Source organism: Ammospiza caudacuta, chromosome 14, assembly GCF_027887145.1.
Source record: "Ammospiza caudacuta isolate bAmmCau1 chromosome 14, bAmmCau1.pri, whole genome shotgun sequence".
Classification (NCBI taxonomy): Eukaryota; Metazoa; Chordata; class Aves; order Passeriformes; family Passerellidae; genus Ammospiza; species Ammospiza caudacuta.
In genome coordinates, this window is record NC_080606.1 from 8,640,889 (window position 1) to 8,668,557 (window position 27,669).

General features: G+C 40.4%; 1 protein-coding gene across 2 annotated transcripts in view; it reads right to left on the reverse strand.

The window, feature by feature from the left end:
* The window catches only part of TMEM164 (transmembrane protein 164), a 32,472-nt gene extending 10,954 nt beyond the window's left edge, over positions 1-21,518 (reverse strand). The window contains exons 1-5 of one of the 2 annotated variants that reach the window (XM_058813974.1): positions 21,267-21,518; positions 20,576-21,137; positions 8,384-8,433; positions 6,761-6,827; positions 862-940 (exon numbers count right to left, since the gene is read on the reverse strand). In XM_058813974.1, the coding sequence (XP_058669957.1) occupies positions 862-940; positions 6,761-6,827; positions 8,384-8,433; positions 20,576-20,941 (562 nt within the window). In that variant the 5' untranslated portion in view covers positions 20,942-21,137; positions 21,267-21,518. Of the gene's footprint in view, positions 1-861; positions 941-6,760; positions 6,828-8,383; positions 8,434-16,337; positions 16,379-20,575; positions 21,138-21,266 lie in introns of those variants that run through there. The other variant, XM_058813975.1, reaches the window with a different exon arrangement.
* Between the last annotated feature and the right edge of the window lie 6,151 nt (positions 21,519-27,669).

Below are 27,669 nucleotides of genomic sequence, written 5' to 3' on the forward strand. Positions count from 1 at the left end.
CAAAGGTTACAGTGAAAGAGGGTGAAGGATTGTAAGTGACCACTGGTATAAAACACAATGGATTCAGCAGGAAGGAAGAGCCTGACTGCATCCCATTGCTTGACATCACATCCTCAGGGCTTTCATTAAAGGCTACTGAACATGTGGACACAAATGATCATATTTTATTTCCTGGAAGGAACAATCCAGCTCTGGTAGAAAATGCAGCTAGAGGCATGTCAGCACTAGAGGGGGGCAGAGCACCACACCAGCTGAATGTACAGTGCATGCCCTTGGAGGATCCAGAACTGGAAAAATCACTGGCCAGGGAACAATCTAGGATTCCCAGACTTACTGAGCTGTTATGGCATAAGTGAATGCAAGACAGTAATATTGTTAGAAGAGATAAGCAATCTAGCTCATTTCAGTGATACATGTCACTACATTCCACTGGAGCTTCAGAATTTCTGGGATTTATCTAACTAGACAACTAATTTTTTTAGTTTATTTTGAGTTCAGTAATTCTCAAGAGACATCCAAGAAGGTAAAAATCTTACAAATACATCCCACCAACAACTGAGAATATTGCAAGATGGCAGAGATGCTGCTCAAGAAGACAATGCACATTGTACAAATACATTCTAAATACGCCTTCAGGCAAAAGAAAAGACCATTTTTAAAATTTTTTGTTTAGTGCCTGACACAACCCATTACCTGGGTTAAAACTCCCAACATTAGAACACTAGAACATCAGGAACTATAAATTAAAAACAGAGAAAATTGGTTTAAAAAGTGTAAGAATAAAACTGTTGTTATGCAGTAAGAACAGTGTTTTCATTCCACAGGACCAGTTCAATCCATGGGGAGTAAATGCCTACCTACCTCCCTTGTGCAGCAGATAGATGGGCACAACATAGAGCATCACATGCTGGATGTAATAAATCTCTGTTTCAAATGGAAGCTGTGGGATAAGGAAAATACTTTTAAGTATTTTTCACCATTAACAACAAAGTTCCAAAGAACAATTCTCTTTCCAACCCATGACAATGCTTTCAGTTCAGTTATTTGATCACCTATGTATAATAACAAACATTAATGGTCAGTGCCATGAAAGTGCAGCTAACTGTGCCCATTCCATCCCCCTTAACACAAACACAGCACTTCCAGTAGGTAATTCCCAAAATTAGCCAGAAGCACAACAAAGGAGGAGTAACATAAGGTTGCTCTTTCCCTTTCTTTGCTAGCATGAATTACCAATAACAATGCAAACCACTTAAATAATTAAATCAGAAATTATGCACACCCCCCCACAGCATAGAAGTCTTTTTAGAAAGAAAAGATACTTGCCACCTTGTGAGAGAATTCCATAAATGAGGTCTTTTATATATAAAAGTATATATATATATATATATATATATATATATATAAAGTAATGTAAGAGGAGGCCTGTGCAAAAAAAAAAAAATCAGAAGACCACCTGCATGCATGTACAGAACTGCTAAGCTTGACCAAATATAAATTAAAATATAAAATGACCAGTCATTTATTGGTTTTAAAGACAAGCTGCAAATTACGTTTAAGAAAGTTACCAGTTAATAATGAATCAGGTATTTCTCACCTGCTGCCAACTTTTGGGAAATTACAATTAGTAATTTGTGTGTTTATTTGAATTAGTGTAACTTCTCTTCTAAGAAGTCAGATACCTAAAATAATACTAAGAATAACTTGAACCATATCTTAGTGTTTGAGCCTTCTAATCCAGACCCAACTATTTCTAGCTCTTTATCACTTAGAAAAGGGGATGCACTGTATTTGAAAGTTACTCCCATCTATAAGTACCTTAGCCTATATCTATTTATTACACTAAAGCAACACATTTAAAACTGAACAGAACTGAACAGTAGTAGAAAACACTCAAAAACTCAGAATTCAGCTTTTTACTGCATCTGACTTACAGAGCTGAACAGCCACATTGTTGTGTTATTTTTCTGAATTGAAAATTGGACAATAGCTCAAGTATGAAATCTCATGGGAATAATGAAAAACCTTGGTTCAAATGCAGACTCATTCTGTCATTTTCCAGCCAGAAGAATTCAGACACAGGACCTACCACTGTGGCTTGTGTGTTGGGAAGCAGGGAGTGGGGAGAAAAGCCTTCCTTTTCTGTGACTCTTCTGAGACACTGAAGTCACAGCCTTGAAACTGAAACATTACAGAAATTTCTACATCAACAGAAGAGAGGTTGAAAGAGAGTTTGATTTTCTTGCTAACCAGTAGTCAAACAGTTGGTAAATAACACAGTGATCTTTTACATTCAACTACAGTTCTTGTATCCTATTTTGAATGTAGAAGATTCTAAAACAACAACTGGATTTTGCTAGTCCTGGCATTCACCCACTGGACACTGTTTGTGTCCTGATGGCACCCTCCAAGGTGCTCAGCCAGCTCCTGCAGGGACTGAGCTGAACCAGCCCTCCCATATAATCTGTTGGGTTATTTCATTCCAAGTATTCTGTACCAAAACAAACACAATCAAGGTAACTATGCAAAAGCAAGAACTTAATGAAAATGGTGAGGTTTCCTAAATCTGAACCTTTCCTACTGTCCTTCATTGAACAAGACCGAGAGCAAAGTGAGGGAATTAAAATTGTTTGAGATGGGGCTAAAGCAGAAATCCTAACTGGAGAAAAAACTGTACCTCTCCCACTTCAGAAACAATTGCTGCTGATATAAACACCACAACATGAGGCACTCACTCCTGCCAAGGAGCATTCTCCATTTATCTGTGGTGTCAAAAGGGCTTCCACAGCCATGGAGTTGTGAGGATCTGTTACACAAACACTGTGCTGGGACACTCCTGAGAACAGAGTAACAGTTGTTATGCTGCAGTAGTGCTGACAGTATTTTTTTGTGTGTAAAACAAAACATCTTTTTCCCACTGTAAAAGACGGCTTGTTCTGAAGCCTGGCTGATTCTGCAAGTGCATTTCCTGCTGTAGAGCTGCAGAGCTGCTGTACAACCAAGCACTCAAGTTGTACAGCCAGGCTACAACAAACACAAAAAGCAAGCTGCACTGAGCAACTAACTCACCTGCATCTTGTGCCTTGTCTATAAACAGTTTTATCAATAAAAGCATAAGCACCTCTCACATGTGAGGAGAAACTGGAAATGAAGACAAGGCACAAGGGATCGCCCATCAATCAAGGATTTCCAGAATCTCTTTGTGAAAACAAGTAAGACTTCATGTTCTAACTTAAACCAGCTACTGTCCAAAGAGCACAATGAGATCTTTCCATGCACTGAATTCAGCTTTAGAAAAATCTCTTCAAGGCAGCAGTAGAGTGGAGACCAGAAGTCAGATATTTTGAGTTCACCCCAAGAGAGTATGGACATAAAGATTTAGATTAAACATTCAGACACAGCAGTTGGTTTTCAGTAGGCTCACAGGTTGACACTTTGCTCTGGTTTCTGACAATAGCACTCCACTCTCTGTTAATTATTTATACCCTGGCTCAAGCACTGCACTGTGCAAGAGCACCTCCTCCATCATTCTCTACAAAGACTGCAGAGTGTGGCAGAAAAGGAATAGAAGGGACTCAACTCTCAGATTCTGGTCTTTCCTGTAGGACACCCAGAACAGCCTAAAAAACACCAAACTGTACTGTACCAGCCACCTTCTTAGACATTATCAGTAAATGACACACTCATACCATTTTAATGCACATAGCATGTACATGTGCCCAAATATGCACAAACTTTGGCTTTATCACCTACCAGCCACCATCTCTCAACAGCCCCCACTGCTCCTGTTGTTTTCCCTGTGCCAATCAGATTAAGCCAGTTTAGAGATGACAATGTGCTACCAAACCTATTCCATTCTGCTGTGCAGGCACAGCCATTACAGACCAGCTATTGAGTGCAGTGAATTATTTCTCTAACAATCAGCAGCAATACAGCAGCCAATGATTGGAGCATACACAGAATGCACTCAAAGTCCTGCTCAGAGTATGATTCTACTCCTAACACAGGTTTAGAATGTGGATCTCTCAGGCCAAATAGTTCTAATAATAGAACACAGCAGCTTCTGGAAACATTAAAAGTGCACCATCTCAGCCATGTGAGCTGATACCCATGTATCCAACATTTTTGGGACATGTCCTGTTTTTTACTTTATCTATATGAACATTTTCAGGACATCAGCTTGCAAAAAATTCCCACTTTTAAACCAGTGGAAAGACCTTTCTTTAACATTTGATTAATGCAACATGAAAGCTCCAGCAGACCCAGTTACTGTGCAAACAGTCTGAATCTTTGTGGCAGTCAAATGAATTTACATGCACAGTGAGGTTATCAGGACCTACACTGTGTGCCATAGAATATAAATACAGAGTAAAAAGAAATCTTTCTACTCCTGTGTATCCTCTTAAACCTTGCTGGATTCCTTTTGGGAGCTTAACAAGCCAATTCCCTCAGCATCTTCTTCTCCTTTATTTCTGAAGGGATAAGAAGAACTCACAAAAGCACTGACTGGACAAGAAACAGTTTTATCTTTTTATCCAATGTCTATCCCAAAGCACAGAGTTTAATTTCATCAGCACATGGCAAATAATGTAGCAAATAACTGCAATGTTTGGGTGCTAAACAAATACAAGTGGGTGCATCTGTTGCTTAAGTCTGTTAACTGCTGGCACCTCAACCTCACGCCAAGGCAGGAGAATGTTTTCTTGGAAAGAACAGAATAAACTGACCTCATCTTTCAGACTACATTTTTTGAACACCATCCCAAGTGCCTGTTATAGTGCAACAAGATTTTTAACTGCATTGTTTAGCATAGTGTGACTGCAAGATTAAAATAAAAGAATGTAGAAACTTCCTACTGTAGTTTCAGTGAATATGTCAAATCTCCATTTTCACTGGCAATACACTACTATTTTAAAAGAATTTTGAAATTACTGAGGTTCTAAAAAAACAACTACAAAAAATTAAGAGATACATTACAAGAAAATGGAAACCATGAAATTATGCCAGAAGCTTCCACTTCAGGATAACTTAACAGTGAAGCATATTTCCAAAAAGACATTTGCATTTCATTAAGTAATGTAATTGCTAGCAAAAACACATGACCCTAACAGACTCTGCCACAAAATGTAAGAGGTGTTGTGGAAATTACTTTGAACAAATTAACACAGCCCAAATCCTGATACCCACTAAAACATCCATCATCTGCTGAAGCAAGTATTGTCTCTCATTCTGAATGACTGAATCAAAAGTTTTCCACTTAGATATTAAAAAACCAGAGCAGCCAGCTTAGAAAAAAATTGAGGTTTTTTATTTTTTTTAATTCCCACTAGGTTTTAGGAGACATTTCCTGTTTCAGGACAATGTTGGTGTTAAAACCACAGTGAGAGCTGTGGAGCAGAATGTGTGTCTGCCATGAGAGAGTCTGATCAAGGCAGTGCTGTACAACATCACCCACATATCCTGTGCCAGAAGAAACATGGAAAAGTGAAAAGCCTGGCAAGAAGCTGTTAGGCCAAAAATGTCTAAAGTTGTAATTATTCCAAAAATATTTACTTTTGGACAGTATCTTTTGGCTACTCTGTTCCAAATTACAGGAACAATTTTATAAGTAGTCTGTATCTTTCTTGTTTAATCACCACTGCCCTAATATAAATGAGATCTGTGATAATGGCAGAGAAAATATAAGCTGATAATTTATTAAATACTTCAACATTTTTTCTTTCAAAAGTTACCCAGACCAATTTTGTCATGCCTAAGATTATATATACTTAAAAACGAGATGGCTTTAAATATAAAATAAGACTTTTCCTTATCAGGAAAAGAACATTTGTTTTATTAATTTGTTGCCTCTTCAATGGTATCAAGTTTTAATAAAATGTAATTTCAAACTGCACATAAGCATAAGTTTATACTCCATCTTATTTAGACAGTCAAGACTTGCAAGTGGAGATCAACCAACAATATCTGAAATGGAGTCTGAAGCCCACAACCATTTTGTTAATAATATTAGTTCACCCTTTATTATGGATGTAGTTTGCTTAAATATAAAGTACTCATATCTGTCTTAAAACAGACATTAAAATAGCTGCAACAACAGATTTTTGCAGATAATTCATATGAAAAAATTAAAAGTATCTAGTCATACATACATATACACCCCCTCTTGTATGCATGGAGAACAGCTCTTGAAATAATCCTCAGAAATACATCATTCAACTCACACTCAAAATAGCTTTTTTTACCGTTAAATCTCAATGGGTTTAAGAATCTCACTAGGAACACCAACAGGCTAATTTTTTGCCCAGGAGACTGAAGTTTTACAGCAGATTTGAAAACTTGCATGGGAAAAAAAAATCTGTTGTGCCTAATCTTGGGGGAGAGGGAATGACAGCCAACAACAACATTTGGCATTTTCCAGCCTGAGGAATCTTACATTTACAGAGCTTGAAATGTCTGAAATGGAATTTTGATCACAGGCCACAAGGCTAACCTGTGAAAGCCTCTTTCAAAGCCATCAAGTTTTCCCTCCATTAGTGGCTAGAATGGAGCTAACACTCAATACAGCAGTGCTCTCTTCTCATACCAAGTTACAAACATCCCAAAATCCAAGATTGCTATTTTGGCTCCACTGTAGTGACCAGGAGTCTACAGCCTGGTAAAATGAACTTTAAAAGGCCAAGCAAGCAAACATCTGACATCTCTCCAAAGATAACCTTTTAGAAAGGAATCAAAAGGAGAAGGAAACCCACAGTACACTCACCAGGCGTGTATTAACAACAGGAAACAGCAATGCTAAGAGGGCCCCGTTCAGCATATGCATCTGCAACCTTAGAAAAGAGATGAGATGTTATTTTCACACATGGAAATAAAATGAAATAATAATATTTTCATGTATTTTATGTAGTATCTCTTCAATGAAAGAGCAAGACACTTAAAAATTATTTAGGCTTGAATTTTAATTAAGTCACTGTTAAATGCAATAAAACTGGACAAAACTCTACCTTTAAATACACACTTAAAGAATTTCCTAAAGTAGGACTGCTTTCTATAATGAGCTTTGGATTCCTAGAAAGCCTGGGCTGCCCATAATCCTGTTCATGATGCAAGCTACTAAACAGTTGGAATTCTGCTGTTCACTTGTCTTGCAGAGCTTAATATAGCATCTCTGACAAAGGGTTTTACTCCTCTTTAATGCTGTGCATGCACAGCTTCAAAGAAGCTTTAAGAATTTGAAAGAAGTCCCTTAAATAAAATAATTACATTTATCAAAATGCAACAGCAAGTCCTAAGCAAAGTATAATGCAGGAAAGTATTATACTCCATAATTTGTATAGCTTTCAGCCATCTTTTTTCTGAACTACTGTTGGATCACAGGAACAGAAAATTGGGATCAGAACTGTTTCAGTTTATTTTACATCAGACACAAACTAAAGAATAAATTGTCTCCCACCACTGTCTTTCAAACTCCTAGGAATTTAAAAGTAACTTGAGGGAGGAAAAGGTACTACTGTTTTAAAACAGATTTTCAAATATAACTTATATGCTGTCAGGGTGTTAGAAAATAGATATACCCATTCTGAAAAACAACAAATATTGTGGCCTTTGCTTTACAACTGGTCTTTAGCAAATACTTCCTGGACAGGAAACATATTTTTCATACTCTCCAAGACAGAGATACTTATACAGAGTCTTTGTTCAGCATAATCCCTGCAGAAACAAGGAACAGCAGGGAAAAGGTGCAGGAGGACTGTCTAAGGCATTCCCCCAGCACCATTTTTGCCTGGACTAAGACAAGGAAGAGCAGAGCTTAATGCCATAATGGTGCCAGTGCCAGTGCCCAGGAAATCCCTGACCCTCCCCTCGACACCCTGGCTGCGCCCTCAGCTGCACCCTGGGCTCTGCTGCTGCTGCAGAAGTTAATAACAATATGCAGGCTTTTAGAAAAGACTGCACAGATCTGAGAAATACCCAACCAAGCCAGAGAGAATTTGCTTTGCCTATTTAACTTCATGTATCCACAATTTTGAAATCAGACCCAGACTGCCTGCATGGCTTCCAGCAAGGCCCAGTTACATTTTCTACTGAGGATGGTAAAAAGGTTCAAGGCCCATGACACAAATTATAGTAGCTCATATTTTAATCTGCATTAATCCACTGTTACTGAGCTAATTCTTATTCATCAGCAAGGCCAATCCCACCAACATACAAGAAGCAAGGAGAAGGGACCCAACACCCTGATTTAAGCCCTGACGCTTTTCAAAGTGTCATTTATCAATCCAGCCAATATGCCTTTCCAACTTGATATTTCCCTTAGTATTTTATAAATTAACTTCTAAAATACATTGTACAAGTGGACAGAAATACAGTAAGGAAGAGAGAATACCTGAAGAGAATCATTGCAGTCCGACATGGGGGACAGGCAAGAAGAAAAATCTGAAACGTTAGAAACAAATTTAAATTAATGACAGTGACCTTTTTTAGAATCCATTTTATAAATCTTTCCTACTCAGTTCTATATGTCACAAATAATTTCTTGCCAGAAGACATGTTTTACAGCAGAGCTGGAAAAGATTTAAAGTCTTTAACAAATCAAAAGGTCTCCCACTACCTACATAAAAAAAGATTTAAACAGTAGCAGCACTGAGGGTTCAGCTTCTGACAGTGCCTATGAAACCAGTCAAAGTCTAGCCAGTTATTATTGGCATTATAAAAGGTCTCTCATGAACCAGATTACTGTACCATGAATCAGTTGAGGTCCTTGCTGTGCTAAATATCAGCATTTACAACATCACCATTGTCCTTCCCTTCACCAGTGCCAAAACCTCACACAGTAACTTCAGATAAACAAGTCTTGCTCTAGATATGAGGACATTACTACATAAATATTCAGTAATAAAAATTCTTTTTTTTATGTTGCCCACTACTGCAAAGAAGAAACTCTGATTTACTGTTCAGTATTTCAGCAAAATATGGATCTCAGTTTTTACTGCTGTTCCTAAAATAAACTCACAATACCTTATTTCACTGACAACCAACAAGACAGATCATCACTGAACTGAGTGAGAACACTTGGAGAGTATGTCTGCTTTGTGATGTCAGATTGGACAATTCACCAAATGTGTTTCTTTCAAGTGCTGCAGGGTTAGGAAGAGGCCTCCAATGGATACTGACATTAATCACTACCAGACCATGCACTTGCAGCAATAGAAGTGTTCAAATCTGGATCATCCTACTGAGCCCTTTCATACACAAGGGGCTTCCTGTCATTACTATACAAATAAATGTACACATTCCAAATATTTTATTTGCAGGTCAAGTTCCTAATAGACAGACATCTGTCTGGTATTTTCCATTCAAGTCTCAACAACAGCTTAGAACACAGCACAGACTCAAATTGTTTTTCCCAAGTCATACAACACTCTAACAAAGGCAGAGTAAGAGAGGCAGCAATTAAATTTAATGGAATCTACCTCAAGACATTTTCTCAGTGAATACTGTTAAAATCCAATCAGTTTCTCTGAAGTCTTGCATTTAAAAAGCAAGCAATTTCAACTCTTTAGGGCAGGTTAAGGAGGAAGAGAACACAACAGGTTCATGATTAGAATCACTAATGGATGTTTTCCTGTGCTAAGGGAAACAAAGAAGAAAAAAGTACATGCCAGAAAAATCTTATGAGAGCTCTGTATATCACCTTTCATGCAAGACCCATACAGCTTCTGGGAAAAGTATCTAACACTCATTATGCTTCATTATTCCATTGTTGCATATTTTGGAATAAACTTTGTTTACTAACTAAAGTTCCTTGAATTGTGGACTGTATTTTCCCTTCTTTGGAGACCATAAATATCTTGTACAGCTCTTCTGTGAAAAGTATTTTCTCACATGCAACCTGTGTGCAGAGTCAAACTTCTTAAATTCTTCATGTTGTATGTTAGCAAACAGAGATATGATACCCAGAGACTCATCAGTTCATCTGAAGTTTTAAATTTGATTACTTTATCATTTGCTTAAATTGAGAAATTCAACAGGAGATTTATGTTACTATTGAAGCATGGTTAATACTTCCATGAAACAAATTCTTCTCTTCCAAGGGAGAATTCAATTTCTTTTTATCTCCTACATCTTAAAAAAGAACCAAACAAAAAAAAAAAAAAAAAAAAAAAAAAAAAAAAAAAAAAAAAAAAAAAATCTCAACCCTATAAATTGATCTTCTTCTCTATATGCACAAAATAAACAAACTATAAATATGTCTTAATGACATTAGACCCTTCTTTTTCTAACACCATGCAGAGTAGTCCAACTACTACATGGTAGAGCAGAAGCTACAATCTGAGTCTGGGCACTGCCTGAGTCCCAGCATAAAACAGCTCCCATTCCAAAGGATGGCAGTGTTACAAGGACTGAGATGGACATAGCAATTCAAATCACTTCACTGCCATGGAGACAGGCAAAGAGAACACAATTCACAGCTGATTATTTTTATTTCAACTCTACTGAAAGAAACAGTTTCAGACCCTGATGAGGGGAAAACCAAATATTTAACTTTTTTTAAGCATGAAAATCCCTCTTTTAAAGGGATCTTTCAGAAAATAAGCCTGGCTTCCATTTTTCATGGCAGCAGAGAAATCATTACCAGAATTTTTATGCTAAAAGTTTAGGATCATGGAAGATATTTTCAAATGCTTCAGCTTTAGCAGCTTAATATAAACACTTTCTCTCTACATATGTAGATACTTGCCATGATAAACAAATCTCAACTTCTTAAAGGGAAATTTTAAAGGACACAGTTGCATCTGATTTTTCAAAGATCTGTATAAAAAGTGTCATTACTCAGCTCAGAGTATCAGCAGTATTAAATACACAGTTCACAGCAGACAAGCCCATAAGCCCCAACACAAGTGTTCCCACACTGATCCCATAATCCCACTACTTTTCAGTGTCATATTGGAAATCCAACCCTTTGCCTTGCAGGGGTGACAGTTCTGTTCCACAAAGCAAAGAACCCTGAGTCAAGCCAGCAGCAGGGCTGTGCAGAGCTCCAGCCTCTGCTCTCCTGCAGAACTGCTGAGTTTTGAGGCACTGGGGCTCAGAGTGCCCAGCCCAGCTGGCACTGCAGGGCTCCAGCAGGCACAGGCAGTGGGCATGGTAAAGCACAGGGAAGTTCTCCTTGCCCAAGGCAGGGTAACTCAACTCTCAATTCAGAAGAAACACTAGGAAACAAGTTCATGTCCCCCCTTCTTCAGTCACCTGTTATATTTTCACCTTACAAATGAAAGAAGAACAGAAGAATTAGCCCAAAATTGACAAAATTAGCTATTTTGGATGGGAAAAATTAACTACAATATATACATTGTCTGATAGGGTGGATTATAAGCATAGTTCTGACCACTGCCTTTCCCTTCCCACACTCAAAAAAAAAAGTTACAAAACATCTTCCACACAGAGATTAATATCTGTAAAAAACTGAGGCTAACGGGTGCAAGAGAAAGAGGAAGTACAAAATTGCATTTCCTGAATGCCACACACAAAGATAAGAAGTCCTAGATGGGGGCAATACTGAGAGACAGGATGGCTGAAGAAGCAGAAGCACAGGACCAGAAGATTCTACAACTCTTCTCAGGCAGTAAATTCAGAGAATCTCCTCACTCTGGTTAATCCACAGAAGTTCACTTCAACCTTAAGGACCCAGATGAAAATGAAAAATCAGAAATTCTGTCACTATACTTTGCAAGACTATAAGTACAATTATCCATCCCCTTGGGAAATGTTTCTGGCATGAGGAAGTGCATGGCCAGCCCTGCCTTGCACAAGCCCAGAGACAAAGGTCACACCACCACACATGATGGACCAGCAGGGCTGGAGATCTGGGGACTGCAGTGGCCAGCACAGCACCAATTAATATTCCTTCCTTGAGACAGGAGCTAAGGGCACTGAACTCAGGGCTGGCCTGAACTAATGCAGGACTGGGCTGCAAATCATTTCTGGCATGTCAAGCATTATATGTGCTGCAATTATCCCATTAATTTGGAGATATTAGTGGGTTTGATTCTTTTTTTTTTCCTAGATTAATATAGAAATAGTTTTATTCAAGAAACCTATTTTAAAGTTTGCATATCTGGACTTCAGCAATAGGTAAGTGCACCAGTTTAAAGAGGTGGAAAAAAGTGCACAAACCATCAAACATAGTTGGTTTCTTATTTTACATTTAACTGTACTGCTAGATTGAAAAATAATAAATAAAAAAATAAAAATCGTATCTGTGGTTTGACAAGTTCAGACTGCTAAATCTGGGGGGGAAAGATACCAAAAAGATACCAAAAGATGTTACATTCTAATTGTTAAATAAGAGCAAGTTGAATGTATTTCATATTTTAGCATAAAAACCACAGCTGCCCCAGTGCAGCTGTCAGGCAGGTTCAGGGATTCATGTGTCCTCTGTTAATCTAGTGCCAAGGACACTCACGATTCAAAGCAAGATTGCTGACAGAGCATTAAGAAATACTACAGTAAAAGCAGTTTATGTGTCACATAAAGCAGACTCTGGAATAAGCTGCCTGTCCCAGGTTCCATCCCCAGCTCCCCAGTTCTGCCCAGGGATGGAAGATGTGCAGCAAGCTGAACAGCTTCCATCCTCTACAATCTAATGTACTGTACATGATCCATGTCCACTGGGACATTCTAGGTTAGCCTCCCCTTCCACATTAGTTTGTTTAATCAGCAAACCCATATTCACCCTTTTAGAGTCTTAGGTGAAAGATTTCTAGACTGGTCATAGTTAAGGATTAATTATTAACACACGTCTCAGGTCCTTCTATGAGTGCATTAGCATTAGCTATCACACCCTAGGAATTGAGGTCACTGAAGTTACACCTCACTAGAGGTCACTGAAGTTACTTTTCCTTTTTCTCTAACTACTATCTGCACTAGCCCTTCACCAGTAGTGGGTTACTTCATTCCCCATTCTTAAATCAGTGCTTGAACAAAACCTGACAATTAAAAACATATCTGAGATAAAAGAACAAAGAGGCTGAATTTAAAAAAAAACAATTCTAATTCCAATTTCTTAAGAAAATTTTATTTAAACTGAATTTAGATTAACTTGCATCTCCCTCTGTCAGTGACACATGAGTTCACAAGAAGATTGTCACATGCATATTCACTTTTGTTATTTTCCCCCTGAGAAGGAAGTTTTGTATTGGTTTTCTACAAAAGCAAAATCATTGAAGAAAAGCCCTGCTCTACTCTGCCCTGAGTCACAAACACCTTTTCTTGTCACAGTTGGAAATTGCTCATTTTGTAGGATTTTACAGCAGAAATTTTTACTCTTTGAAAACACAAGACAGGTAGTAACTAATAGCCAACTTTTACTACAGCCAACTCTTACCAATGAAATAGTACCACAATCCACAAAAAGCTACAGCATACAACACTGCATTCCTGATAATTTAAGTTGGCATTTCACTAACCAACAAAGTATTACAATGCAAACCATTAAATTTGCTTGACACTAATTACTTGGCCATCTGAATAATCAAACCCTCAGCACTTCAATGAAAGCCCTGAGGAAGTGTCACCAGAAATGTGAGTCCCATTACACTCTGCAGGTTTCACATTCCTGGCACAGGATTTGTTCCTGGTGAGCACTGACAGGGTTCAAACTGCTGCAGGGGATGTGGCAGATGCAAAACCCCTTCAGAAAAACTCCACAGCTGGGACTGCCAACACTGACAGCAAACAAGGGTTCTGAGACTGGAAACCATGAGATGAAGGACATCCCAGTCCCTGGAATTTAATGTGTCCAGTGTGGTTACTTCTGCTGTTTTCATTCACCACTCCACTGAAATCCTATGAGATGTAGGATTTCTTTTTTGCCTGTTTCAGGCAGCTACTCATGAAATATCAGTTTAAGTTACCAGCAAACAACCTACATGATGTGGGAAACTGCCAAATAGGATAAAAAAATCCATCCTAAAAATATATTGCAGCCAACAGCAATACACCATAACACTGGATAGTACACAGAAAGTTCTGTTCTGGAAAAAACTCTTAACGGAACAAGAAAAAAGAAACAGAAAGAGGCCTTTATCTCCCTAATATCTTGTTCAAACTACACATGTCACACTTTGAATGATATTTGCTTAAAACCTGTGATGATCTCATCAAAACAAACCAATATCTGGTTACCTAATCATTCATCTAGTGGCCTTTAGATGATAACACTCAGTGTAAATATTTGGGGTCAGAGAAAGCTAAGCTTTTTCATCCACAGTTTCGGATAATGCAGTTCCTGCTCCTGCTTAGAGAGCAAGATATCCATTGTCAGCTCCCCGCTTTTTATGTTCTTTTCTCCTAAGAATAGTCAGAATAAATGAGAGAATTATCTAAGAATGCATTACAGCCTGAAGCACATCAGTATTTCCAAATTCTAGCAACTTCAAAACAAAGGCTTAACTCCAGTTCTTGAACTAGAACATGCACTACACCATGAAGTGTTCCTGTGGTCCCTGGCACCTGCACTAAAGCTTAGGATAAAGCATCACTGGCCAAATCTTGTTTAAATTAAAAGGGCTGGTCCATAATCACTTCAAACAAAGAAAACTGAATCACAGCCTTAGGACACATTTGCTATCCTCTTTATATTAAACAAAAAATTACTTTTATTCCTGGCTAAGAAACCCTGCCTTGCCTCATACTAATGTTTTCCCATTTCTCTGCTATAAGCTGGGATTCACTAAAAGTAAACACAATGGGGAAAGAAAGTATAAACAGTGTTAAAGCTATCACAGAAAAGCTTTTCCTCAGTCCTATATGTAATTATTACAATAATTGCAGTATCAGTAAAAGCCTCTAAACTGCAGTTGATTGTGTTTTTTAAACACAACAAAACCATTGCTTATAATTAAACTAATTAAGACAAAAGTACCAATTAAGAAAAAACCTGCCAGTTCTGGGAACCAGGGGCAGCTTAAGCTGTCCAAGCATGTCCTGGTGCTCTGAAGGCCAGACCAATGGTTCTCTGCAGACTGGAGGTAAGGAGCTGATGGATTCTCCCTGAGCTGTCACTCCCTGGCTGTGTCTCTGAGGCTGCTCTCATCCTCCTGGAAGGAAAATGCACTCCTTTGCAAGAAATGAGCCTTGCCACCAAGAAACACTGGTGCTGTCAGTGCTTTAATTCTTCTTCATCTGCCCTTTCTCACCACACACCAGCATGAATTTCCTCTCTAGCCATCAGCTGTAGGAAAAAGCATCACAAGTTAACTTGCAGCTGTAAAAAGAAAAAAGAAAGACTTATGTTCAAAAGAAAGTCTCTGTTCATAGACTTACACTTTGAAAAATGCATATATTTTCATAAGAAATTGTGTCCCTTTAATTTTAATTCAAGGTTTTGAAGAGCCAGAATATAAAAAAAAATATACAATTTAACTGATTCTTCCAAATATTATGAAGCATATAGGAACCATGTATGCAAATTAAAAGGGGGGAAAAGGGAGTAAGTAATTACCTAGATATATTTTGCTACATATTCCCAAATGATGCACAATTCAGTCAAGCTATGTTTATTAGGTAATTTGTGAAAACAGCCCATTGTTTCAGAAAACAGCAACATCTCTTGCAGAGGACAAAAAGGATCCAGGTCTCTAAAGAAGCCAGAACTGGAAATAATGAACACAGAATTTAGCATTTACTGAGCTGCAGATGCACTTAGCACTCACTTTATTTATGCAAACATCAGACCAAAATCACCAGGTGAAACCTATCCTTCTTTCCACCTATTGCTTCCCTATTACATTTACTTTTCTTTGCCTAAAAAAAATGACCAAAGCAATAACCCAGCAAAACAGATGTTTCCTACAAACATACTTTTCTTTATTCCAAACAAATGTCAGTCCTTAACTGGCTGAAGTGGATTAATTCAGTGAAGAACTGGACGAGAATTACAATAACTAAGTAGCTGAAATTTACCATTGAGAAATTATTTTTGCAAAACTGTTTCTAGAATAAAATAGAATTACAAAATGTATTTTAAGATTGGTATTAAAGCACCATTCTGGACGAAGGCCTAGACATACTAAAGTCAAGTTCAAAATCCACAACAGTTTACAAGAACAAGTGGCTGTACCTATCATTTTAGGATTAGACTGCAGTCATGTTTCTGCCACTTCCTTAATATTTCAATAAAGTTATACACATGCTGTTTTAATTTCTACAGACTGGTCAGTCATAACCTGCAGTGTTTAATACTGAAGATCCTTTTAAAAAGAAAAGCATTATAATAATCACATAATCATTCATGCTGGAAAGGACCTTTTAATCTTACTTCACTCTACCAGTATTACCTACAACCTCTGCTTTAGATGGCTTTTTCCTTACATTTTTCTTTTTTTGGTTACAAGTTTCTCTTTTGCAATACAGACTAATTTTAGCCTTGGCTCCTGTCTACACCTAATTTTAATTGCCTGTTAACTCCAGCTGGGTGTCTTCAGCACATCAAGAGACACCTGTGTTTACTCATTTGCATGAAGTTACCTTGATTGTGAATAGCAGGTTGCAAATTCTGTGTGTCAAATTACAAACTGGGGGTACAGGAGCAAATTATGTAGAACAAGGTTTTGATATAAATTCTAACTGCTCCTTCACTAAATGTGAAACAAAGAACTGCTACATGAACACTTTTCAGCCAAGGGTTTTGGCTGAAAAGTAACATCTTAGGTTACAATGCCAGATGTAACCAAAAGTATGTATTCAATTGCCAGCTGTTAAAACCAGGTGGGGCAGAGTTCTTCATCTCCTCCGAGCCCCATCCTCGCTCCAGGGGGACATTGGGTCTCAGTGCATGACTGATACAGTTACATCATCCCAGTGGGAGATGCTCCACCTGGGGGAGGAGCCAAGCATTCCTACCTGGATATAATCTGAAAATTGGAGCACTAGAGCAACCTTTTCCCACTGGATTCCCAGAGGAATCCCATCTACACCACCACTGGACCCTCAGAGGAAAACCACACCCTTCTACAGCCTCACTGCTTCAACAGAACCACACCTGTCACTGCAGGAGCTCTGCAGCCACCTTAATTGCACTGCTACCAACACCCTGACCCACAGGGTGTCAGGCTGTATCCTGACTCTGTCACTGTTTTTGTACTATTGCATTTATTTTAATCTTCCTATTAAATTGTAGTTCTGACTTGGGATCTGTCACTGGTTTGCTTTCAAACTAGTACAAGTATAGTTTAAAGAATACAGAACAGATAAAGAAAATTGATTAGAAATCATTTGGTTTGACATTGCAAAGATCGAAATTTTCCTTTCACCTCACTAAAGCAATGCTCATAGACAGGGACACAACACTTGTGTGCATAGTTCTCAACAAGCACAAGACCTGGCTGCTGTTCAAGGTCTCCTTCACAGAGCTTGTAAAGAAATCAATAGTGCTGTGCTTGGCTCTCGAGGAAATCTTCCGTCTCACACTGCTCAATCAGAAACTTTAAACATTTCCTTCACATAGCCAATTTCAATATCACAATTATCTCCTCTAAAATATTAGCAAGGATTAATGTCTTGAAAATATAACACCTGGTTCCTTGAACATATGCTGATTTTTGTTTCCTGCAATGGAAAGGCAAAAGTTTTGAACGGCCTGGGGATTTAATGTTTCCTTTTTATGTCAGGTCTGCAGCAGCACTGGTCCACTCATATTGCCAGTCCTAAAAGGAGAGTGGTTTGTGGCTTTTGTTTTCTAACAGAGGTATTCAAATAATTTTCACAAAGACCATTTTTTATGTAGAGTTCACTACGAATTCCTTCACAGACTTCTCCCCTTGCTGCACAAACAGTCCCCATCCCCACTCCACAGCTGGCAGAGAAACCACACCAGTTTCCATTCACCTTTGTTACAATATATATATCATTTTTTAAGACTAAAAGGATTTCTCTCTCACTGGTGAAGAAACACCCTTCTTCCTCCAAAAGCTAAGCAAGAAGCCAAAACCCAGAACAGGAAATGAGTGCCACAGCTTCTAGTAATTGAAGCAGATGACAGGGTGGCAACAAATTCTAGGAAGCTGATTAGCCATGAGACCTGTTGAGGCAGTTAAATACATTCATTTGATCAACACTTCATCCCTGCAATGACACATCTAAACTAGTTCTTTCCACTTATGAAAAGATTTGAACACAGGTTGGCATGATAGGCAAAAAGCAGACACCTGGTCAGAACAGAGTCATTTCTAAAACTCAGCAGCCATTGTATTACACAATTTTATCTACCCAAATGCACACACACCTAACTTCCATTTTACTTTGATCTCATTTCAGTCTTAGGTCTTTTAAAAACAGGAATTTTACTTTTATGCAGGGAAAAATCTGAAGCATAAATTTGTACTTCAAATATTTTTGGCTCAGAGCCCAGAGTATTTGTTGCTGAGGTGAAACAGTCTCAGCTGAAGAAAATGAAAACAGAAACAGTGAAAGAAGAGACCTTTATCAACAGCTACTGTCGGCTTCCCTTTGAAGTGATCTTGATTGTTGTAGCACATTTCATCTCTTCACCTTCTACTTTGTTCATGCTATTATTTAGACACAGCAGCATTATGTACACACTACTTCAAGAAGAGAAGTGAAGGGCAAATATATTTTCATATATTTCATCTTACAAATCTGTTGCTCTCAGCAAATTCAGGCCACGGAAACAATGTTTTCCAACTATGTATTACTTGTCTGCTGGTGAAGGTCATTGACAATCTTTGGCTCTAACTCTCTTTGTCTGCTGAAAGCCATTGGTTTTGCCATTATTTTCTTTCTCTACATTAAGCCTAAGCCTATTTCTAATGCATCTTTTTGAGGATGAAAGGGCATGACTTCCACATTTTGCCAATATGCTCACCTTCTCAATTTCACAAATGCTGGAACACCATTTCTAGTGAGTAATTTGCTAGGATTATTTTTAAAACGTCACAATTAGTTAAAAAGAGATTCAGAAATGGCAATGCCTGACTACAGAGCTTAACTCTCAATAGACTCCATCTCCCTCTCAGGAGGCATCATTGAAAGAGGTGAACAGAACTGGCTGTCCCAGGTCTGTGAAACATTCAGCTGAGTACTTATTGTTAACATCATAACATAAAGACAACTAAACTCTCAAATCCTACTGTTAATATATCCTCACCTCTTTTCCAGAGAATTAATAGGAAAATTTTCCAGTTATCATTGTGTACTGCCTAGAAAGGAAATGTGGCCGTATTAATTTATTTTAATTATTTCTACATAGTCCTTGCATACCTTCACCTCAGTACCGACTGGCTGATTTCACAACAATCCTTTATCACTTCATGGGAAGGAAGTGTCCTATGCTGTAAATTACTGTGCAAACACTGCATCACAGCCTAGGAATTTATATAACCTACTACTTCTTTCTGGAACTGTAAATTAATTGCTGTAAAAGTCTTGAATATTCCTGTATCAGCTTGTCCCCCTGCCCTTGAAATAAAACTCATCTCTCAAACCACTGGAACAACCAGAAAAGATATTTCCCTGCCTTTTAGGAAATGCTCTCCAGCTGTGAATCCAACAACAGGCTAGATCTGATTCTGCCCAGATCACCTCACATACTGCAATAGGAGACCCAGAATGGCATTGATCTGATTTTCATCTGTTATTGATCTTAGACAGACATTGCTATCATGGCAACTTTCATAAAAGCCTTTTTGACATTCTTCGCTTAATTCTTGACCTTGAATTTTTTAAGCCATTCAGTGCTGAGGGTATAAAATTAGTGAAATAATAATATTTTTGACATCTCCAACACTCCATAACAAGCTCAGCAAAACTGATAGTTAAGCACATGCACAGAAATATTAACAAACACAGCTTATAAGCTTTAGATAGCCCAGTTCAGTAACAGTTTGTCTATGTATACATTATTTTGAAATCTACACAAACTGCACATTATAACACATCAACAACCATGCCCCAAGTCGTAAAAGGAAATGGATTATCCACACATGATAGGCCACATCAGTTTGTTCACCCCACATATGAGAAACAGGTAACACCTGTTTCTTTACTATTCAGCCTCTAAAATTAGAAAGGTAAACCAACAGTATCTGCACAATGAGTAATTTGTTTCTCCAACACCTTCACAAAATAGAATCACACCCCTAGAAGGCACTTGCTTGGAAAAGCTGTGTGTAAATTACATAGCTGGTTTTGCATTTAATCTGTTTTCATTAGATTTTAGCAAATTTTAGCACTGCTGTCAGTGTGAACAGCACCTTCTATTCTTGAACAAGGATCAGGTGAAGGCAAGTGATGAGAAAGCCTTAATCATCTACACTTTCAACTAGAGATCTGGACATTAGTTATAGCTACAATTTCACCTTTTCATCTGACTTGGGTTTTTTTTGATACCTTTTGATTCAATTGACCCAAAACTTATGTTTTAAAATATTTATATCATTCTTGGCATTTGTATTTTTGCCAGGCACTTTTGGTCCACAAACCAACTATGGGGGGGAAAACACTATTTTGCAAGTACATCACAAAAGCAAACTTCCAGGTGACCCTGCACGAGCCTTACCTGCATCATGGTGACCACGTGGCAGGGATTCAGGAGGTAAATGACAGTCCTGGTGGCGAACTTGAACCCCACCTCCAGCCCAAAGATGAGGCAGAGCAGCACCAGCAGCACGTTCTTGCCCAGGCTCTCCCGCTTCGTCTGGGGCTGCTGCAGCAGATTCTCCAGCTCCTGGACGTGCTGCTGCCTCAGCTTCCACAGGGACACGAGGATCTCCACGGTGCCCACGCTGAGGAAAACCAAACTCTCCAGCAGGCGCTGCTGGCCGGAGAGAAAGGCGGCGCATTCCGGCCCTCCATTGCCAGCAAAGCTGGGGTCCACCCCGCCGTACATCCAGTCCAGGAGGTTGTGGAGGCTGTAGCGAGACATGGCGGGGACCTCTTCTCCAGGAGCAGGTAGGAGCGAGACGGAATCAAAGCCAAAACACCGCCGGGCTGACGAAGCACGAAACGCTGCCGCTGCAGCCCTTCCTTGCGAGGCTCCGTGAGAAGCGGGCAGCTCCGCTCGGGGCACGGGCACCTCTTCCCTTCCCTTCCGCTGCCCGGAGAGTCCCGCACGCAGCAGCCTGAGGGGAGCAGAGGCCGCAGCTGCACGGAGCCCGCCAGCTCCAGACCCCCGCCCCGGGACCCTCCTCTCCCCGCCGGCTCTGCCGCCCGCCGCTCGCCCTTCCCTCCCCGATCCGAGCTGCCCTTACCCGCGGCCAGCGCCGTCTGCGGCCCCCTCAGCCCGCCCCGCCGTCCCTGCGCGGCCCCCGCATCCGCGGGCGCGGTACCTCCGCGGGCGGGCGGGTGTCAGGGAGCGGCAGGCCCGGCGCCCCCGGCCATGGCGCCGGCGAGGGACGGGAAGGAGGAAGCACCGCTGTGCTCGGCGGCACGGCCGAGACTCCGGGCCCGAGCGGGCGGGCCGCTCCCCGCGGCTGGCCCGGCCCTTGCCCGGCGCCGCAGCATCACCCCACCGACGTGCCTGACTCACGCCGAAAAATGGACGAGTCCCCCGAATTGGCTGCGCCCGGCCGCCCGCTCCTCCCTCCCGCACGGCTGCGCCCGCCTCCCTCCGCTCCCCACCGCCTTCCTCCGCCGCCGCTCCCTCGGCGGGTGCGCGCTCCCCGTGCCCGGTCCGTCCCGCCTGTTGCCGCTGATTTCGCCCGGCCGCCCCCCTTCCTCCTCCTCCTCCTCCTCCTCCTCCTCGCCCCCTCAGTGCCACCGGCCGGGAGGGCGGCAAGGAACAGGCACAGCTCTGCACACCCGTCAGCGCCGTCCTGTTCGCCAAGCCGATCGGCAGCGACCTTACCTCGATAAACGAGTTTTTCAAGTGCCATTGCAGCAGATACAGGTAGGTCGGCCGAGGAACGACAAACCCGAGCGGGGCTACAGCTCCAAACACGAGTGGGGCTCCAGCCCGGCTCCGGTGTGGACATGGGCAGGTGCTCCCAGCCAGGTGTGCCCAGTGTCACACACACAGTGCCCGCAGCCAGGTGTGCCCAGTGTCACACACGGTGCTCCCAGCCAGGTGTGCCCAGTGTCACACACAGTGCCCGCAGCCAGGTGTGCCTCCTGTCACACACAGGTTTTCCCAGCCAGGTGTGCCTAGTGCCTCACATAGAGCGCAGACCCCAGCAGTCTCAGTGCTCAGACTGTTTACTGCCATGTGTGCCCTGTGTAGCAAAGCAGGGTTTGGTTCCTGGTTTGTAGCATTCTGGAAAGGCAAAGGTCTGTGGGGATCCGGAGAGAGCAGCAGGTTGAGGTGATATTTTCAAGGCAGTCAGAGCCAGGTCATCCCCTGAGAGCTGACTCCTAAAAATTTTATTTCACATTACCTGCATGCAGCACATTCCTCTCCCCATCCTGATTATTTCAGAGCTTTCCTTCTCCACAGGACAGCATTAGGACAGCACCATCACTGGCCAAACTGCTGAGCCTGATTAATTGAAAATAAAAGCTTAGTTCCACAAATAAGTTTGAAAAGACCAGTTAGATACCAATATTGGCTGAGTCAAAGTGATTTCTATATAGACACAGCAGGAGCAGCACCTGGTCTGTAAAGCTGGAGGCTGTATGTCACTGCCACTGCTGTGGATGAAATTACTCCCTTTTGGGGAGAGAAGGGATCCCACCAGGCTTTTCCAAAATCTTCAAGGACTCCTTTCCACAATTTGAGCTTAATAAGTATTCTACAAAATGCTGGTTCTTCAGTCACTGCTGATTGATTAAAACCCCTATTGTTGATCTAAACCTGCAGCACAATGTTCCTGTAAATTCCTGCTCCATTAACCAGACACACACACCTGCAACACACACATACTGCACTACCCTGCTTCACAGCCTGAATTCTCAAAACAAGCAGTTCAGCACTAACGCCAATATTTGCCAGTTTTCTTCTTCCTCTATTTCTAAGCTGTTCAAAAAGATACTCTATTTCTAAAACACAGGATTACTGCTCACAAAGCACAGAGTGTTTTCTCTTAGGGGTCTGCCAATGAACAACCTGGGACAGATCTGTCCTTTCCACTCCCTCAGTCACATACGACAGGACAGCTATTGCAGCTGGAAGCAATCCCAGGCAGTTTTGTATCTTGTCTCTGCATTTCAGTCTCTCACCTTTGGCAGTGTCTGGGGTCTGGGTCTCTGACTTCTTCCCTGAGCTTATTTCTGGTGAAGTGAAAAAACCCTTCCATTAGAACAGCAGCACATTGTCAGGTGCTGGTATTTCAGATGTAGTGATTTCTTTAGAATATGGCCTAGCCTCAAGAATATGAGAGCTTGGTTGAGTGATTTGGGATTGCTGTGTTTTTTTCAGAGATTGCCAGTAAAGAATAACTGGCTGAAAACATGAAAGTGGGCAGCATTTTGCTCACAAAAACAGTGTTTGCAAAATGATAGCTTGTTGTCCATTAAAGAGGAGGGAAAGAGCACAGCTAAATAAAGACAGAAGTCATGAACTCTAAAGATTTAAGCAATCAATAGTTAAGACTTCACAGGAAGGAAGTTTAAAGAGAGGAGTTAAGAAAAGCAATAATTCTTTAGAAAATAATTCAAAGGGCCATTTATCCCAATTGTGAGCAGAACAGAAATCGCAGTAAGCTTAGCTTGGCCACATCATGAGGTCTCTATTGACCTTAAGCACATGAAGAAAATACAAAGGAAGATGGGTCAAATCACTAAGAATAAGAAAGAAATACTAAAAAAGGTACTGCTGCATTGAACTGTCAAGAGTTACTAGATAAAAACTGCTCTTTACATGTATTTGTACTAAGAAGGAAATAGAGAAATTATTAACCCCCTACTCAACAGAGAAGAAAATCTATCAACAAATTATGAAGACAACTAAAGGGATTGGTGTCTCTTGTATTGGACTTACAAAAAAGACCATGCACAAGCAGATAGTTGGGACTGGTGATGCTGAGAACAAAATTATCTCAGCCCAGAGTAGGAAAAGAACAGATAAGGAGCACTCAAATGAACCAAATGTTTTCAGTTTGAGTCTAGAGAATGTGATTGAAAAACAGTTGAAGAATTAAGAAGGTAAATGAGATGGTGGAAAAACTGAAGAGGCAACTGAACATTGCTGTTATCAGAGGGGATGGAGCCAGAGAAATACAGCTCAATTTGAGTGTAAGTAACTTAATTTAAAAATCCTTGAACAAATAAACCTCACAGACTATTGTTAGCAGCTAGATGATAACCAGAGAAAAATTGCAGTCAACATGGATCTGTCAAAAATAAATCACACCAGATAACTTGATTTTTCTCCTCCAATAGGGAACAGGCCTTACGGATAGGACAGAGCCTGTTGTCAGCTTGATTATGCTTATGACACTTACATGACATTTTCTTTAAAAAGCTAAAGAAAAACAGTCTGGGTAAATGTTCTATGAGGTCTGTACAAAACTTCCTGCATAGCAAGAAATAGTTCACTCACAAAAGGAGAGGATATATTGCTGGTTTTTTAGAGCCTGTCTTCAGTCTGAGTCTTTGTGTTATTGATATTAACAATTTAAATAATGGAACAGAGAAAATTCTTATTAATTTTGCAGGTGATGCGAAGGGGGGAGGACACAGAACTACATTTCAAAATATTTTTTGACCATTCAGGGAACATTTAAAATAAATAATAACTTTAAAATAAATAATAAAGATGTTCAGCAATATCAAGTAGAATCATAGTTCAGCACATTATACTGGTATAAATAATTTCTGCCTTTCCTCCTCCCCTTGCTACTCATTTTCTGCCTCACTGTCTTATGCCAGCATTAATTTTTCTGGGGCTCTGGTTGACTGAGGAAGCTGATTAACTTTACAATTATAATTCCAGAGTTGGGTGTGACCTGGAGCACTTTGCTGATCTATATGATCCTACTTTAGGCTGTGGCAGTGGATGAGGTGACCTGCTGATTTCTTGTCTTGCTGTGATATTCCACTCATTAGAAAGAAGGAGCATGGTTGGCATAAAATTTAATATCTTGGTACAACTGATACTTCTTTGCAACAACACAATATGGATCATTCATGTTCAGACTGTGATCCAAAATAAACCCAAAATATCTGCTTTTCTGATCTCAATCTGCTGAATGGCTTATGCACAGTTCATTCATTCTCTCTGAGTTTCTTCAGCTTTTTGAAAAGCACCCTGAAATCTATGAATAACAATTCAGTATTATTGACTGAACACTAAGCTGTTGCTCTTTTCTCTTTATTAACCATTTCTTCTCATCCTTTGCCTAAGTAAGTTAGGATTTTACTACAATCCACTGTAAACATATGTATCTCCTATGTCAATAGAAATGGTTCTCTAAAAGCAATAAATTCCTGCAACTAAAATGTTTGCATGAGAGCCTGAGGCTTGTTCTTGCATCTAGCATGAGATTTATTTTTCTGTCAGTGGCTTCTTTAAATATAAAAATGGTGAAATCTCATGTTAATCCATGAAGAAATACCAGGTCCTGGGCACATCAGGAGCCCTTGACCAGCCAGAGCCCCAGTCCTGTCCCAGGCTGGGCCTTGGGCAGTCTGTTCTCAGCTCTGGCCTTTGCTGCTCCTGACTTGTTGAGTGCTGTTCCTGGCCTGACCCTGGACCTGGCTTGTCCTCCCTCATTTTTTAATGATCACTGGACTCTTGCAGCCCCTGGCACCATTTCAGCCCTGTCCTCCTGCCTGGCTGGATGCTCTGGGATGAGCCCTTGCTCAGGTCAGGGCCCCTCTGTGGCTGCCCTCAGCTCTGGGATTGCTGCCTCTGTGGGTACCACTCTGACAAGGTATGAAATTTAGAGGCAGTTTATGCTCTCTCTGGAAAAGAAAGCTCTGCATCTTGTCTCTCCCTAATTATCATTCCCAAATTCCATCTTTAGTGAGTCTGAAAGTAAAGGCAAGGCCTGAAATCTTGCATGTAGTAGGTATCATCAACAAGCATCACAAGCTGGACTTCAAAGCACAAGGAGTAAACAACCTTAATTCTTATTCAAAAAAGCATTTAAGCACATGCTTAGCTTTAGCCTGTCCTCAAATCCTTTGAATTTAATGATATAAATTTCCTCAGCATCAAGCTCTGCTGCTGTACTTTAGCAATGTGATTGTATACATCAGTATGTGGTTACACCTGTAGATGCACTTGAGACTTTGTGTCCTTGTTGTACAGGAGGTATTACAAAACACCAAAACAATAAAAACCCACAAGCTAAATGAGCAACAAAGTTATCTTTTAAGTCCTGAAATGTTTCTGGTGAATAACAATATTCACAGATCTTCCTTGTTTGTAGTTTTTTTGGCTGAAGAACAGTACTGGGCACATAATTGCAGTCTGAAAATGCTTTGAGCAGTCAAAATGAGACCTAGAACAGCTCTGGGCAGCACTTGCAGACTATGGGCATGAATACATTCAAGTTGTGTATGCAGAAAGCAACAGCAGTTGTAAACCAGAAGTCCTGTTTCTGTACAGAACAGAACCCCATTCTCTCTGGCTTCCTACTTACATCCTGCCTCCTTTCACTTTTCACTTGGCCTTCTTGTTTCATTCCTTGTAGCCCATGAATTAAATCAAATTTACTTTCCCTTCACAAATTAGGACAATTGCTCCCCTACTGTGTACTGAAGTCTGTACATCTACATCCCTCCTCTGACCTTATTTTCAGTGTTCTTTTTGTTGTTAGGATGGCTTTGACACTCCTGGTTGAGTTCTACTAACTCCTGAAGGGCTTATATAGTCTTAAGAAAATTCTTCTCATTTTATCCACTTTTCAGAAAGTAATCAAACCCTGGATCACTTGTGAAAGCAGTGGGGCCGCAAGCAATGCTTTACTGGCTGTGGCAAGGGCTGATGATTACTTTGACCACAGGACTGTGACAGTGCTGACAGTCAGACACTGCTGCTGCCTGCCCTGCTCTAGAGCAGCTGCAGCTGGGGATGGATCCAGGCCAGGAGCATGCAGTGCACCTCCAGATGTGCCATCAAACACTCCTGCCTTGCTGCAGATGTGAGATGCTGGGTAAGGGCTCTCCCAGCCTCCAGGGGCACCCCGAGAGTGTCCCTGCCCCAGGGAGATCAGCACCACAGCTGCCATGCAGGGCCTCAGTGGGCACAGGGGATGCACACACTGACAGCAAGCCACTCACTAAGGATGGATTTATTTGTTCTTATTTTTTCTGCTTTGTTGTGTTTTTTCCTTCTTTCTTCAAATCTAGGTTCATAGAGATTCTTCCATCAGTTATTCTGACTTCCTTCTATTGAGGCCGTTGCTCTCATGCATTTTTTATGAATTTAAAGAAAGGCTTATGGTAGTGTAATTTCTTACTTCCTCTCAAGGACTTTTCTTGAGAGAAAGATGAAAGTCTGTTGCATTTGTCATATCTCTCCCTGTCAGATAATTTAGCTAGAAAATATGCTAGACAATACCAAAAAGTAAGTAATGTCAACTAGAAACATTCAAAATAGAAGCTTAAAAAGCATATCACATTGTCATGTTTTTTAACCTGATGGACTGAAAATAATATAAAGCACCAGCAGAAACTTGCTAGATGACAACTGCATGAACCAGCTTCTCTCTGATTGACATTTCTGTCATGTTCACATTATTAGATTTAGTTTTACCCTTACATAAAATGCTG